Below are 14,809 nucleotides of genomic sequence, written 5' to 3'. Positions count from 1 at the left end.
CCCCCCCTATACTCTTGGACTGAAAAATTACACAGTGACAGCTTCATAATTTTTATTAGATGGAACACAATACAGTCCAGCTCAGTATTCAGTGCTGGTGGTCATGTATTTGGCTGCTTTTTCTTTGTAGCTGTTGTCGTTCACATATGCAGCGTGTTCTGTTATCTCTTATCCTCATCACAACATCAAGTCAAATTAGCTCTTCTATACCTCCAAGTTATAAATCATTGTCTGTTTGTATTACAAAGTAATACTGACAGGCTATCTGAACAATATCTTCACACAAGATATAGAGAAGCATTCAGAATTAGACTAGAATCCTGACAATGGCCTACAGTAGTGTCCTTCTCGGCACATTAAGCAGAATGAACTAACGCTGCCTTAAAGCTCTTGCATTAGAGCACAGATGGACGCCATCGTTTCGGTGTGCAAGGCCTGTCTGTTAAAGATCTCAAAGCAGGAAAAAAAGCTTATTGAGCCGTGCATTTTATCTCTGGTGCCTTCACTCCTCCGCCGGCAGCTCGGCATTCTGGGTCCTGGCCTCCACGGCCTCTGTCTTTGCCTGGGAGAGGGCGTCTATGTCCAAGGGCAGAGTCATCTCCACTGTCTCAAATTCATCCTGTGGCAATGCTGGAAAGCAATCAAGAATTCAATATCTAAAAATCCTATAATAGAGCACCAGTTAAATAAAGACAATTTAGATGTTTTTATTAAGCTGGAATTCCTAATTAGGAAATGTTTCAACATAAAACAGTCAGTGTATGAACACTAACACTACCATTAGGAGTTCCTAATCGGAACACGCATTCAGCAGCAGAGTTCCGCAGTGGAGAGCTCATGCTGACTGGACAAATACCACACATCTTCACTGACTCAGCCCTATAGCACAGCGTGCTGGTGTGGTCCAGAGAACAGCCAGCAGGACAGAGGTGGGTGCAGCGGTCCCTGTGCTCTGGCCAAGAGACGATAAATGAGGCTGAGGTCATTCCTTTCTGCCGCTGAGGAATGGGCGTCTGGCATGGGGCAGGAATCCTCAGCGGTGTGAGAATTCAGGCTAGCTGAACATTTGTTCTATTACCTAATGAAGGAGGGGCCGGATGGGACATGATCCCATTTTCCCCAAGTGTGCCATCTCTGGAATGCCTTGTGGCCGACTGTATTGTGGACAGCCGCCAGTAGAGCTTCACTATAGTCTTAACTAAGGTAGTGGGCTGACGCTAGAGCCATTACTGTAACAAAAAAAAGATCTAATCTCTGAAAGCAGTGGGACGCCTTTCAACATAATTAACTGTTTGAAAGGACCAATTTATGACTGCCGTCTCGAGTGACATTTTGAATGAGGATACCGTGCTACCCTCCAGCGCCTGCAGAGATCAGAGTCTCAAATATGAGTGTTTCTGTTTTTTCACCCTCTTTAACCAAAGGGAGGCCAGAGCAACAATTAACCACACTGCTGGACACAGTGACCACTGGAGTGAAGACGAGATGAGAACTGATGGCATTTTTGATCAGAGTTACGTCTGAGAAGAAACTCAACCCTTCACTTCAGTGATTTACTGACTCAGTAGAAACAGGAATATAAAGTGTATAGATAGGCAAATCAGCAGTGTTCATGAACCAGAAAGGATAGACTAAACCTTCAGACAAGGGCTGACAGGAAAGATTAGATCACTCTGGTCAGCCACAAAAGAGAAACAAAAGCACCAAACTGGACTGTTCTCTGATGGACTGATGTTGCACTATGAAGCCAGCAAGCAATCCATTGCATTGACTAACAGAAACAACAGGGTCATGTGTACACTGCAACAACTCTGCGTCAGGTACAGTAGGCAGGCAGGTAGAAGCTCTCTGCTCACCTGGCTCGTTGTCTTTGTCAGTGTGTCTCCAGGGTGTGATGTCCACTCCGCTGCGGGTGAAGGAGCGGTCTGTGTGGGACTCGGTGCTGTAGAGGACCTCCTGGCTCTGGTTGTCCCCGGGATGTTTGGCCTTCACGCGAACCTCCAGCAGCGTGATCTCCTTCTCCTTGACCTTTCCCGATTTAGTTCTCACCTGGGTGCGTTTGGTGTCCACCCATACCACCCGCTCCCTCACCGCTGACCTACACACACACACACACACACACACACGATAACATGCTTAGGTCATTTCTAATGGCAGCTAATATTGACTACATACTTCACAGTGCCACTGCACAGCATCAATCACCATGAAGCCAACTTTTTTCCGACTATGTGTGATTTTCGCTCTCCAGAATCAAACTCATGGAGTTGGTGGATTGCCCATCACCACTCTTAACATATTCAGAGCTCAGCTATCCATTTTCTCACTTATTTACACGTTCAGATCACTAATGCCACTACATCTCTACACATGCACTGCAGTCATATTAGAAATCAAAGAGCACTTGGGGGGGGGGGGGTGTTGTGGCACAACAGGCTACAGTGCCCATACCATGTACGGGTCTAAGTGCCCACGGGGACCCAGGTTCAAATCCGACCTGCGGTCATATCCCGATCCCACCCCATCTCTCTCTCCCACTGACTTCCTGTCACTCTTCACTGTCCTATCCAAAAGCCCAAAAAATATACTTTAAAAAAGGAAATCAAAGAACACTTACTCTTCAATGCCCAGGCCGGCAAGGGTGGTGTCCAGGAAAGGGAAGGCCTGGTCTGGGCTGAGGACCTCGATGGGCAGGGAGACGCACATGGGGACGTCCCAGAGGAGCTGGGAGAGTTTGGTTCCTGTGAGGGGGCTCGTTGGCTCCCCGTTCACTTGCTCCTGTGGCTGCTGCACAGCCGAGCCCTGGTGCTCCTGCACCTCTGTCTCCTGGCCCGCCAGCTTGTCTGGTTACTCACACAACCAAAGGAAAGGAATAAAAGTGATCTCCACAGAGTTGGGTCTTCCGCTCTATGTCTCTGTCCTGGATCCTTGTCCTTCTCCTTGTCTGCTTGGGGTCTGAGTGGTCTCTACTCGTCTCTGTCCAGTAACGCTTAGGCTTTTCAGCCGCAGTCCTTAGTTCATGTTCCCTTTAGGGGGTCAGTGGTTTTCAACAAGTTTCGATTCCTACGCTGGGGACAAACGGCTGGTCAAAGAAGGATGGTCAAAGCGTGTGGAGCCTCTCCTCCTTGGATGTCTCTGTGTTGTGGGTGTGAGGATGTGATCTCTCTCTTTCCCTCTCTCTCTCTGTGTGTGCTTAGATGAGCTCAGAAATAATCTCCCCTCCTTTTTAAATACTCAAACCGACGATGTGTAATGTGGCGTCGGGCCGTGAAGTTTATTAGGCTGTCAGGGCGCTGACAAACAGCCTTGTTGTGTTTCTTTTTTCTTAAAATGGCGAGGGAATCCTCCTCGGCTGTCCCCCTTGTCCTAATCTCTCTCTCTTTCCCTCTCCCTCCCTCCCTCTCTCTCTCTCTCTAGAGTACACACTAGACCCTGCGAGTCCTTTGAGGTCCTTGTGAGTGTGTGTTGATGTCTAAGAGGTCATAGCTCTGGTGTTCCGAGCATAAATCAAGACAGCGTCCATCTCCTTGGGAAGAAATACTGCATGACAACACCTCTGGTGGAGTCTGCGTGTGCAGGGGTTGGTCATCTCATGATGGGACAGAATGTATATAAAATTCTTCACATACTGATGACTACTGCGCATTTAGCAGATGTGTTTATGAATGCGCAGCACAGGTAAGGTAATAATGATCTGTACTCTTTGGGAGATGAGCCCTTGACCTTGTCATGCCACTGTACTTTTTCTTCCATCTGAGCTATGCTGTTTAGATGGATTAACAGAGTTGTGCATTGATGTTCCACCATGTAATGCTTTGTTACAATGTTTTAGAGATGTAAGTACCCATATAAATGCAAAAACATTAAAAAGGCAAGTGAATAATATTTATAAATAATTTATATAAATAATAATAAATTATTTATATAAGACCAATTGATCATCAGTACAAATGATTAATGGAGCGTGTCCTGATAATTAAATATGGTTCATTAATCATACCTACAGCAAAATAGTTCAGGCTCAGATAAATATTTAGACCCCAACTGCTTATTCCTCATCTTTCCCCCTTTCAGTCCCCCAATCTGTCCTCTGCACTGTCTCTTTCTGCCAGCCACGTGTGAGCTGATGGATTTATTGATATCTCACAGCCACGTGTCACATTTCTAAAAGCAGCAAAAACACTGTTCACTTCCATAACTTTTTACAGCCTTAACATGTCCTTTGTGTCCATGTTCATAAGACCCAGTTATGCTCCTGTCTAACTGAAAGTAAACAACATTCCTTTGGCAAAGTGTAGATATGCTGACCGCACAGTGCTACATACCTGCACGTCTCAGCAAAGATGCATCTCCATAGAAACCAGTATACATTAAATATTGACCTTCAGCATCAATGTTGTTCCAGAGCTTATTAACATCTCTGATCACATGGTCCAAACAAAATAACTCACATTCCACAGGTAATTATGAAAGATTCCTGAGCAAACCACCAATAAGAATTACAAACATAAATCTACAAAAACAGAATAATAATCAAGCAGAGAGAGAATATAAACCAGTGTAAATCTAAATGTAATAGTCTCATGTAACTCAGGCCCAGACCTCAAGAACACTGGCCTTACAGTAAGCGTTAATTGTGTCCAATCAATCAAACCTCGGCACCTTGTCCTCACAAGGATTAGTCCAGAGAGGCCGTCCAGCTCTGGCCAGATCGCATGCCAGCTTCAGCTTTGGCTGGCTCTGCCTCTGGGACGGGGACTGTGTGATGCCAGCATCTGATGCCAAGGCGGATGCCAGTTGCCAGGGGCCTGATGTCAGTCGCTGACGTCTGATAGAGTGCGGACCAAGATGCCACACCTGAGTGACACGTCTGGCGGCGCCAGCTCCCCGCGGCGCTTACGCATGTGCTCTAAATGCACGGCCATGCTCTCAGTCTGGGCGTGTGGTACAGGCTGTTTACAGGAGGTTACACAGCTGATCGGACGCTTCATAATGCAAATGAACAACATTTTTCAGAAAGTGTTTGGACAAGAATATACATTTTCTAAAAAAGGCAAATTGAACAAATACAGAGTAGTTATGAAATTCAACATAAATATTTATTTATTTCGCAGAGATATTTATCTAAAGATGTTTATAGTAAAGATCATTATTATTCCATCAGTAAATGGGAAACAACCACATGGCCTTGACGTTGTTCACACCTTCTTCCACTAGTTGAGATAGAGTACCACACTATGCACAGCCCTATCGTCATCCTGTGTGTGTGTGTGTGTGTGTGTGTGTGCGCATGTGTGTGAGGGCAGCCACGGGGGTACAGGAAGCATGCCTAATGTCTCTAAGCTTATTTCAAAAGCAGCGTGTCCTTTCCACTCATTGTTTATTGCGCAGCCGTGCTACATTTCTGTGCTCTGCTGTAACTCTGCCCCTCTCTCAGCACACTTTAATTGAGTGAAGTCATTCAGGCATGAGAGGGCTGTTGTGGTTTCTGCCAGCGTGGTACAATGGCAACTGGACTGAGGGGACAGAGGGGCACAGGGTCAGCCAGTGGGTCTGCACTCAGCAACAGATTAGATTGCTCTCGACAGACAGGATAATATGGCAGACACACACAATTGATTTGCTCAATTCCTTGATTGCTTTGATTCCAATTTTTTCCTCAGTTTTACTTCCATACAAATTGTTACTAATTTTAGATTAATTCCATGGTTAAGCTAAGTTTGAGTTCTGTCCAAAAAGTGTCTCATGTGTGAGGGCAGGAATAATAGATAAATAGTTTTCTCTTCATTGAAATAGAATAAGGATTCTATTCAAAATTAATATTTTTTAAAAGAAATATACACAGGAGATATGTTGATTCCTTGTGCTACAGGGGATTTCACACAGTGGCCAATCTACTACCAAGTCTTGGTAGTTTACTGTCAAAACCAAAATTACTAAGTCACAAATCACTAATAAAAACATCACCAACAGAACTGCTTTCAAGAGCATGTCACTGGAGTTATCAAGCAGGCACCTATCTCCATAGATGTTTCATTAATTAGCTCCACAACATCTCCAGAAAGCTCAACAGTGGTATCTGGCGTCCCAGACTCACACCCTCCACACTTATGATGGGTCCTACCAACAAATACTGACAACGGACCAAACCAGACAACACAAAATCACCAACAAAGCAACCTCTGTGCACAAACACTAGGCTTCCCTAGTGCTTCAAGAAACTAAGTAGTCATTTGCTGATTTAGAGTTAGATTAGATTGATCTAATCTGAAAATGAATTTCAACTTTACTTGAAGCTTTCTAACAAATCAATAAGAGATAGAATTGAGTACCATTTCCTTGAATAAATAATCTTTCCCCCCCTATGACTAATGTATTTTGCCTGTGTAATCTGGTGTTTGTGTTACTCAGTCTTAGTTCAAAGACGCAACTGTCACAGAAGCCTTCAGAGGCATAATTTTTACTGGAGAGACTTTACATGTGACATTTATCAAAGGGAAGACTTGTTCAGTGAAAGTGTGTGTAAGAGTGTGTAGATGTGTGTGTCATTGTCAGGGTCAGAGAAGGACAACTCTCCTGAATCCCAGTCCAGCTGCACTCTGATCATCTGGGGTTTTCTGCCTCACTGTTAGGAGAGTGGGCGCCCCTGATGTGGACCCAGCCTGGTACTCCCCGTTGTACAGGAGCCGCCACAGACCGGTTCTGGAGCTGATGTATCCTTTTCTTATTGCAGACTCAGCCATCAAGCCCAAGGCCCAGTCAGCGCTCTCACCCACCTTTACATCCCAGCAGTGTTTCCCTGAGCTGAAGCCCTCTCAGAGCCCAGGACCACAGCACTGGTGTCAAACCTCTCGGGGGCAGGAAGAACTTGGAGTGAAACCTTCACTGAACCTGACGGTGGTCAGGTCTTTAGACAAAGACAAGCGACAGTGGGCAGAGTTGGGGTCTAGAATCACAGGAGCTGGAAGTAAAATGAAACAGATGAACAGATATAACTGTTCTATTATATTACGGGAGACCGCGTGACCACGGCCGCAACGGCAGTCGAAGCATCAAGCCGGATTACCGGCGATGCTACTGGCACAATTCTTAATGTGCTCAGCACAGCAGCGTCTTCTCAATAGTGCCACGGAGGAGCTGCATAACGTAGTGCTCTGTATTAAATACATTATTAGAGTCTCGTGTAGGTCAAAGTCCGCCGCACAGCGGCGTCTTCCTTTTTCGTAAAATTGATTTTTATTTCTCTGGCTGTTGCAATTGATATCAATGATTAATATGAATGCCCTTAGTAAAAAAGCACAACAAACAGAAAGCAAACAGTTACAGTCACGCACTTGGCTTCATAAGATGTCGTGTCGGCACCGACAATCAAAAAATCCAGTGGAAACTAGATGGCAGAAGTGTGTAGGCCAATCAGCCCACCATTTTTTTCTACTTCGCCACCTACAGATGTTTGACAGGATATTTCGAAACGCCATGTTATTTCCCATAGACATTCGACACCCGGAAGTTGGGTGGATCCGTATGTTTCGGAGGCGGGACTTATTCCAGAGAGGTCTATTCACAACTACCATCATTACCATCTAGTTTCCAAGGTGTGTGCAGCTAGATAGATAGATAGATACTTTATTCATCCCGAGGGAAATTTTAGCAAGGTAATTATGGGGCGTGTTTCAACCGATAAAGGGGGGAATGCCTCTGCACTTAATTGGATAGACCTAACCAATCAGAGCAACAAAATAGCTTACCGTGAGGTGTACCTGTAAGAAAACACACAAACCATCCTTCTTCTCCTATATCCCCTCCGTTTTTAAAAATAATTCTGTTGAACAGTGATATGCTACAAACATGTTAAACAGCTGGGAAAGGCTGTCGCAAATCCCTCGAACAGGTGGTCAATCAGAGATTTCAAACGAACGAGGGAACACGTTGCAATGCAACAGCGCTGTTTTCCCTTGATGAAAGTGAAACCACCAGTTTTCCCACATCTCAACTTTGGCCAAAGTTTTCAAAAATAATCGTTTTCAGTGATACAACCTCATTAAATAATATGAATTTTCAATATGGGGTCTTAAAAGCCATGTATCCTTCTAGCCACAGCGTTTTTGTTTCAAACATAAGCCTAATCTAAGCGTGCTCAGATGACGTGATAGACCAGGCGCTGTTGCTCACCTGTCCATCATCGTAAAGCCTGATTTAATTGGTCCGCCTGATATAGGGTGAGCATACTTCAACCACAATGAAGCAATGCCAGACCAAACTTCCCGACCTCAGTTGTGGGCGGGACTAAGTTCGGAATGGCACCTAGGCTAGGGCTAGGCTATATGAAATGCCTGAATGTGGTTGATGTCTCTATAGAGGCACGCATGCTCCCTGATCTTGGCTTCAAGCTCATCCTGTTTGTCGCGCGCATCTGAAAAAAACAACCTGCCTGCGCATGGCTAAAATTTCTCGTGCGACAGAGGAAATGACGCAATTTTGACGTCACATTGTCGCACTACCGGTCTGGTGCGGCCATAGACAGTAAAAGATATGGACAGAATCATCACGTAGACGTCAATCGAGGCGGGTGAAGCAAATTTCAACCGTTTCCTGTTGGTCGACGAGGCTTCCTGCGCAGGCTCAGGGGACGTAAATATAACGTAGGCACGTAGTCTGACTCATGTAACTCTTGTGATAGCTGCACGGAGAGATTGGGTAGAAATGTGCTCCGATGCTTTCGTTCTTATCCAGAGAATAAGGTTATTTTGCTCCTGTGTGACACTTTCACCCGCTCTGGTTGTATGCTCATTACGTCACTTTAGCATTGATTTCGGAAAAAAGTTTATTACTCAGCCGTTAAGTCAGTTACGAGGTTATGACGCCAATTACACAATGTTGTATTACTCCGAAAATAGAAAAAGTTCATATAAAGTCTTAAAACGCTTCAGCTGTAACGTTATTTGATGTCAAAGTGGCGCCAAAATTGAATGGGCTTCAATGGGATGGCTAGGTGAACTGGTCTACTATTTAGCCTCAGATCAGCCATAGTGTCTACGCTCTCCGAACGTTCGCCTGCCCCCCGGAAGTAGAAGAATCAATGGTGGCTGGAGGTGGCTAACCCCCATAGAAGCCCATTCATTTTAGGATTTTTTTTTAAATACCATAACTTCATATAGCATATATCCTGTGCCGATATTGTAGCTTCTGTGTTATCTACATAAACAATAAAAGGCAAAACAAGACTCGACTACCTCGTACGTAACGTTAGGTTCCCGTAAGAAGAATGTTTAGCATGTCCGGTTGAAGTGAAGCTAACGCACCGAAGGGAGATAACCGTATTGTTTGGATAAGAAGCGTGGTCCAGCCAGCACGGAAACTCGTGAACAAAGCTATGTAGCCTACAATAGCATTGTACGTTAAGGTAAAGCATAGAGGCAAGTAAACCTAATGAAAAACAGTAGTTTTACCGTTAGGTAGTCTAACAATAATCATTTCAGAGGTTTTCAATGGATTGACCGTAGGTCAGAAAAGTGGACAGAAGATTAGCTTCAAGGCTATAACTTTTTTGTTAAACGTTTTACCATGACTGTTTTTGAAGATGATCATATGTGGTAGTTTCAACATTAACACGACTTGATATCACTTGTGAGGATGATATTAATAATAATACATAAATAAATGTTTAACTTTGAAGGTGAAGGAAGTGTGAGAAGAATTTCTGTGTATCTATCATATGAGTTATAAGATTCAGTTCGATGGCTAACGCCACAAAAGTTAAGTGCGAAGTCTCTCGCAGTACTGGGGACCAACTGAAAAATCGCTTCAATTTGACTCAGTGCCCTCCCATTGAGAACGACGGAGTCTGTTCGTCCATTTCTTTTACTGTCTATGGTGCAGCGAGGAAAGATTGTTAAGGCGGATCAAGATACTTCGTCGTAATTCATGTCTATGGGCCCGAAATAGAGCATCACAGTCCCGCCCCTCCTCCGAGAGAGCTTAGTTTCCGGAAGTAAATTTCCCGTTAATTTCTCCCATTGACGTTTTGGAAAAATCCGTATCTAAAGAGTTTTAGAGCATGTCTTAGGCTAATCAGCTACGGCGTAAGTCATAAGCATACAATATATCATTTCGAGTGAAAAAACGAAGAGAAAGTCCAAAAAAAGTCAAAGGTACAAGACAGGAGCGTACCTATGTTCCCCGGGTCCTATGTTCCCCGCTATTTGTATGGGACCGGGGAACATAGGACCCTTTTTGTAGAAAAGGGTCCTATGTTCCCCGCCTTGTATCTGACCACGGAAATTGCATGGGATATGCTTGCGAGTGCACATTTCGTGCACAAATGGTAGCAAAGTGTATTTTTCTGTCAATGTTGCTTGCCGTAGCACACCAGGTAGACCTACACATACGCGCACGGTGCAATATTGACACAAGCCAGAAGGGCGATTTTCCTAACTTCCACGTTGAGTATATCGGAGTAAAAGAATAGATGAAGAACATTTTTTATAACATAGGCCTACAATGGTTTTACTTGTGTAGTGCTTCTTTACTGAAGATAACGAGTTCAAAGTTAACATTCTAGGTAACTTCGCATTGTCCGCTTCAGCACTAAATTGAGGACAATATTAGCATGCTTTATAGGTAGCCTAAGTTAAGTTTATGCTAACATAGCCTAGCATTATTAACTTAAACTCGTCTCTCAGCATCTGTTGAACCTTCTTTTCATCTTCTGAAATTATCGATGCGCATTAAACCGCATATAAGTCAAGCAGCTATTTCAAGCAGCTACTGTTACAATTAAATCAATTAAACGTGACTATATCACACCGGACCCGGGGAACATAGGGATGACCCCTACAAGACTGTGTACATATTTTCATTTCCGGGGGAAGGAACTACTCATCCCATAAACCACCGCGCCCCACTGAATAATATGTGACCCGATTTAAAGTGGTTTTCACCCCTTTGGACACCCTTGATTTCATCCTTGAAACAGTGAAATATTCACGGGGGCATGGACGGTTTGCTAACCATTTTACTGCAGTGTCTAGCTGGAAGCCGGTGGTAGCATCCAGCTTGTGCTATCAGCTAGCTAGCTAGTTCAAACTTTAAGTACTTAACGAGGATATACAGGGCTTTTTATGCCTCGACTAAGTTGATGTTTCCTGTAAACAACAATTCATGTTCATAGAAACAACAAGGTCACTAAAACATAATATATTTTATACCTGTGTTGCAGCATGTAGGCTAATGTTAGCAGCATTATAATGACATTCTAATTTCTGAAAGGCTAATGATTAGCCTATCGGCTACCTGAAAAGTTAAGTCTTTAAACTAGCATTTACAGTGTTCTATTTGATGGTGTATTGGCCCTGACTAAGTTCGTGTGATATATAAACCACAATCCTTGTTGATACAAGTACCAATGTTCGTCTAGAAAGTTTTTATTCACATTAAGATTTTCGCCATAGGCAGTAAAAGACTCCGCTATCTTTGTCAATAATTTTCGATAAGAAAGTTTCAAACTAGCTATGATCATAACAGCCTTTCCACCAATCAGAGGCATCACTGTGGGATTGTTCAGGATTGTGGGTAATGAAGTACTTATCCAAGACATCGCGATTAAAAGACATTTCTCTCAAAACAAGTGCCCCTTGAATTTTCGCCCTTAATATGAGCATATACAATCGCTTAGTACAGCCATAGCTGGATTTAAGTCTACCATGTATGGTTAAGTTTTTATGGCTTATACCCCAATTGTCAATGGAGAAATTGTATTGAATTCTTACTTCCGGAAACTACTGTGGGCGGGACTGTGATGCTCTATGGGGATCGAATCCTGTCTGCATAAAGAGGCGTGTCGATGACGTATTGATGAGTGTACGCTGCAACCGGCCAACAGCAGCGGCATAAATAACCAGCGCACACCTGATATAAAGTCGATTTTCTCCAGACTGGAATGCTCAAAAATGCTAGCCTAGAAATCTAGACGCACCCTAGCGGCAGCAAATTAAATTTGCTGCCAGGGCTAGTTTAGCAACTCTCCATTGGCTTGTGAGCTTGAAAAATTAAACTTCTATCAGGCCAATCAAATCGTGTATAGAGTCGTTAGGCGGGCTTAACATAATGATTGATGGCAGAGTTGCAACGGTTTGGCTTGAATTCCCTGCTACTTGAAAACAAATAAGATAATGTTGCTGTTGGCAAACAGTGTGACACGAGTTAAGCTTTTATTAAGTTGGCAAAAGTTTGAACAAGCCAACTAGTTCCGCTGGTGGGAAACGCATGGGACTCATAACGCTGTCCTATTGTGTGCAGAGAGAATTTGAAAGACAACCGATTATCCCGCCCCTCGGACTGAGCACTGTGAACGGTGAGTGCCCAGACCCTACATTTTAATGTGGGTCTGGCTCGTCAGGCTACAAAAATGCTAAAAATGTACCTGAAATGTTCAGAAGGGTTTGAGGAGCATGAAAATGTGCCAGAAATTCACATTCCTAACTCTATAGAACTAAGACCTTAGCATATGTGGTAAAATTCTGAGCTATGCCCATAGACTTCAATGGAGCAGTCCAGTGGCGGATTTAGCAAATTGGGGGCCCAAGGCGAAGGTATGTATGGGGCCCCCCCATCCGATCTTTAAAAGAGAACGAAAAAAAATGTAGCCTACCGACTGAATGGTGGATAGGCAGGTAAAGCTAATCTACGGGAAAGTAAAGGTTGGAGAGGAGAAAAAAACCTTCCCCTTTAAACCCTGCATACACTTCTTTACTCCAAAACGAAGATGGAAAGCAGAGAACACACAAGCACTGTAGCACTACACAAACTAATAGTCACGATAGCCCAACAGAGAACCCGACCCCCCACCACCACTTAAAAAACCCTGGTGATGGCCCTTTAATTCCCCTTTACGCCTGTTTGCTTTTCTCCTACTCATATTATAGGCAACTTCTTGAAATATAATTGTTTTAATACCTATATACAGTATTAATTGGTACACTTTACATTTCTGTATACTATCTTGTCATAGCCTACACCAGAACGAGCATCAGGTGGCTGAAATGCAGTCATTTCTAACCTATTCCCAACTGCTGCATCTGCTTTTTACAGCTTGACATCTGATTATAACTTCACCATAGGGTAGCCTACACAATTTAACCGGCAATTGCTATATTTTGGATATAGGCTATAGGCTTAAATGTCACTCGGACAGACCGAGAGAATTGTTTTTTTTTACTCCAGCCGACAGTCAGTCCTGCATTGACAACATGCTGCATAGCCTAAACAAATGTTATAGGTTTTTCTACTTTTTTTACTTGTATGCTCGATTTCTACTTTGTGAATGAAGTTGTAGCCTACTTTCCTTTGTTCAATGTGCTTGTTGAACGATGCTGGCAAGCGTGTCCCCAAGCAAATTTGTCGCTAGTCGCTAGATGGCATTTTCTCTTGCTAGGGATGGCCAAAAGTCACTTAATCTAGCGACAAAGTAAATTGGCAACACTTTCCCAGACGTCCTTTGTGTTTATCTTTCGCGCAATGCACGTTACAGACTAGTCCATTTCATTGTGGAAGTAGGGGGTGTATGTTAGGGACATAACCATGAACTGGACATTTTAACTACTACGTCAATGTTTTAACGTATTTTCTTGAGAATATTATTACAATTTACCATACTTTTGAAGCGTTCATGATGACAAGGGGTTTTTATTTATTTTTTTTAGGTTGGTTGGGGGCCCCCCTAAGACTACTGGTAGGGGGCCCCAAGCAGCCGCCTACCCAAAGATTGTTAAGTCGGAGCTCCGCCTTAACAATCTTTGGCCTACCTATGCCTCTATGTTAAGACCGCCCCTGGAGCAGTTGCTGCCTCTACTCTGCATAAAGGGGGATTTTGACCCCCGTCTCGCTTCCCCCTAGCGCCTGTGAGCGGAAAAACCACCCTTGCAACTGTGGGCCGGCGGGCCAGCGGCCTCAGTGTCAGGAAGTATAACGAGTGTAACAAATTGCTTTACTGCATTCAAATACACATACATGCCAGGCACCGGCTAGAAAAAGGTAGCGACGGAGTTTCTCAGACATTCGTCATGACAGAGTAAGCAAAAAAGAAGCAAAAACCGAGAAAACAGTAAGGAAATTGCCAATACTGCACAGTTTACCTTTAACAATCTTTGCACCGAGTATGTAGAACCATAGACATAATATACATAGATGCTGCATTGGCTGCTGGCAGAGAATGTCTAATAAGGGGAGAACCGCCACTCTCTGGAAACTTCCGGTTTCTGAACTGGTTGCAGTTCCTTTTCTGGTTCCACATGAGGGCGCTCACGAATAAGTGTAGAATGAATGAAGGTCTATGGAGCTGTACCCCTCAAATCCACTTTTCTCTGGATATAATTTTTTGCCCAAAAATTTGAATGTTGCATGCGAAAGAGGGGGCAGAGAAAATACAGACCGCTGAGTATTATATTTTTTGAGTCACTTATTTGTTCTAAAAAGCCTTTCAAATGCGTTCTGTTCTATGGTGCTTTCTCTTGGCTGCCTCTTGGTTGCGCATGCATATTTTCGTGACGTTCCATAGAAATCCATGTATATGGGTGGTTGACATGACATGGCCTTTTTTTGGTCCAATGTGTCAAAGATAGGTAAATTATAAAAAAATATGTCAAAAACTATGGTGATATTGTTCAGAAAATGCTGTTTTATATGTTCCTGCTGCTCATTGTCAAAACTCGAAATCGAAAGCATGACAGGAAGAGGGCACCAGGCTAGGCCTACTTATAGCTTACATTCAGAACCAAGAAACTGACATCTGGAGTTTTTCTCAGGTGTGTGT

The 14,809-nt window shown here is 43.6% G+C and overlaps 2 protein-coding genes across 2 annotated transcripts in view; both read right to left on the bottom strand.

Moving 5' to 3' along the window:
* Window positions 1-38: 38 nt before the first annotated feature.
* Window positions 39-3,208, bottom strand: si:ch211-196f5.2 (uncharacterized protein LOC556372 homolog). The gene is made up of 3 exons (XM_048266084.1): window positions 2,618-3,208; window positions 1,857-2,098; window positions 39-630 (listed from the first exon to the last, which is right to left on the bottom strand). Exons 1-3 carry the CDS (start codon window positions 2,704-2,706, stop codon window positions 503-505), a joined length of 459 nt encoding a protein of 152 aa, XP_048122041.1. The 5' UTR covers window positions 2,707-3,208; the 3' UTR covers window positions 39-502.
* Window positions 3,209-6,351: 3,143 nt separating this feature from the next.
* rec8b (REC8 meiotic recombination protein b) overlaps window positions 6,352-14,809 on the bottom strand; it is a 40,605-nt gene continuing 32,147 nt past the window's right edge. The window contains exon 20 of the mRNA XM_048265892.1: window positions 6,352-6,961. The gene's annotated coding sequence lies outside the window, so the exon portion shown is untranslated. The remainder of the gene's footprint in view (window positions 6,962-14,809) is intronic.

The sequence above is a fragment of the Alosa alosa genome, chromosome 16, assembly GCF_017589495.1.
Source record: "Alosa alosa isolate M-15738 ecotype Scorff River chromosome 16, AALO_Geno_1.1, whole genome shotgun sequence".
Lineage (NCBI taxonomy): Eukaryota > Metazoa > Chordata > Actinopteri > Clupeiformes > Clupeidae > Alosa > Alosa alosa.
Note: the sequence above shows the minus strand (reverse complement) of the source record. Positions and strands in the feature narration are given on the sequence as shown.

What these genes read in the sequence shown, in the direction of transcription:
- si:ch211-196f5.2 (XM_048266084.1), bottom strand. Translation starts at nt 2,706, where the DNA reads ATGTGCGTCTCCCTGCCCATCGAGGTCCTCAGCCCAGACCAGGCCTTC. An exon ending in GCCGGCCTGGGCATTGAAGA is followed by an intron (nt 2,099 to 2,617) that starts GTAAGTGTTCTT and finishes GTGTGTGTGTAG; the next exon opens with GTCAGCGGTGAGGGAGCGGG. An exon ending in TGACAAAGACAACGAGCCAG is followed by an intron (nt 631 to 1,856) that starts GTGAGCAGAGAG and finishes ATTGCTTTCCAG; the next exon opens with CATTGCCACAGGATGAATTT.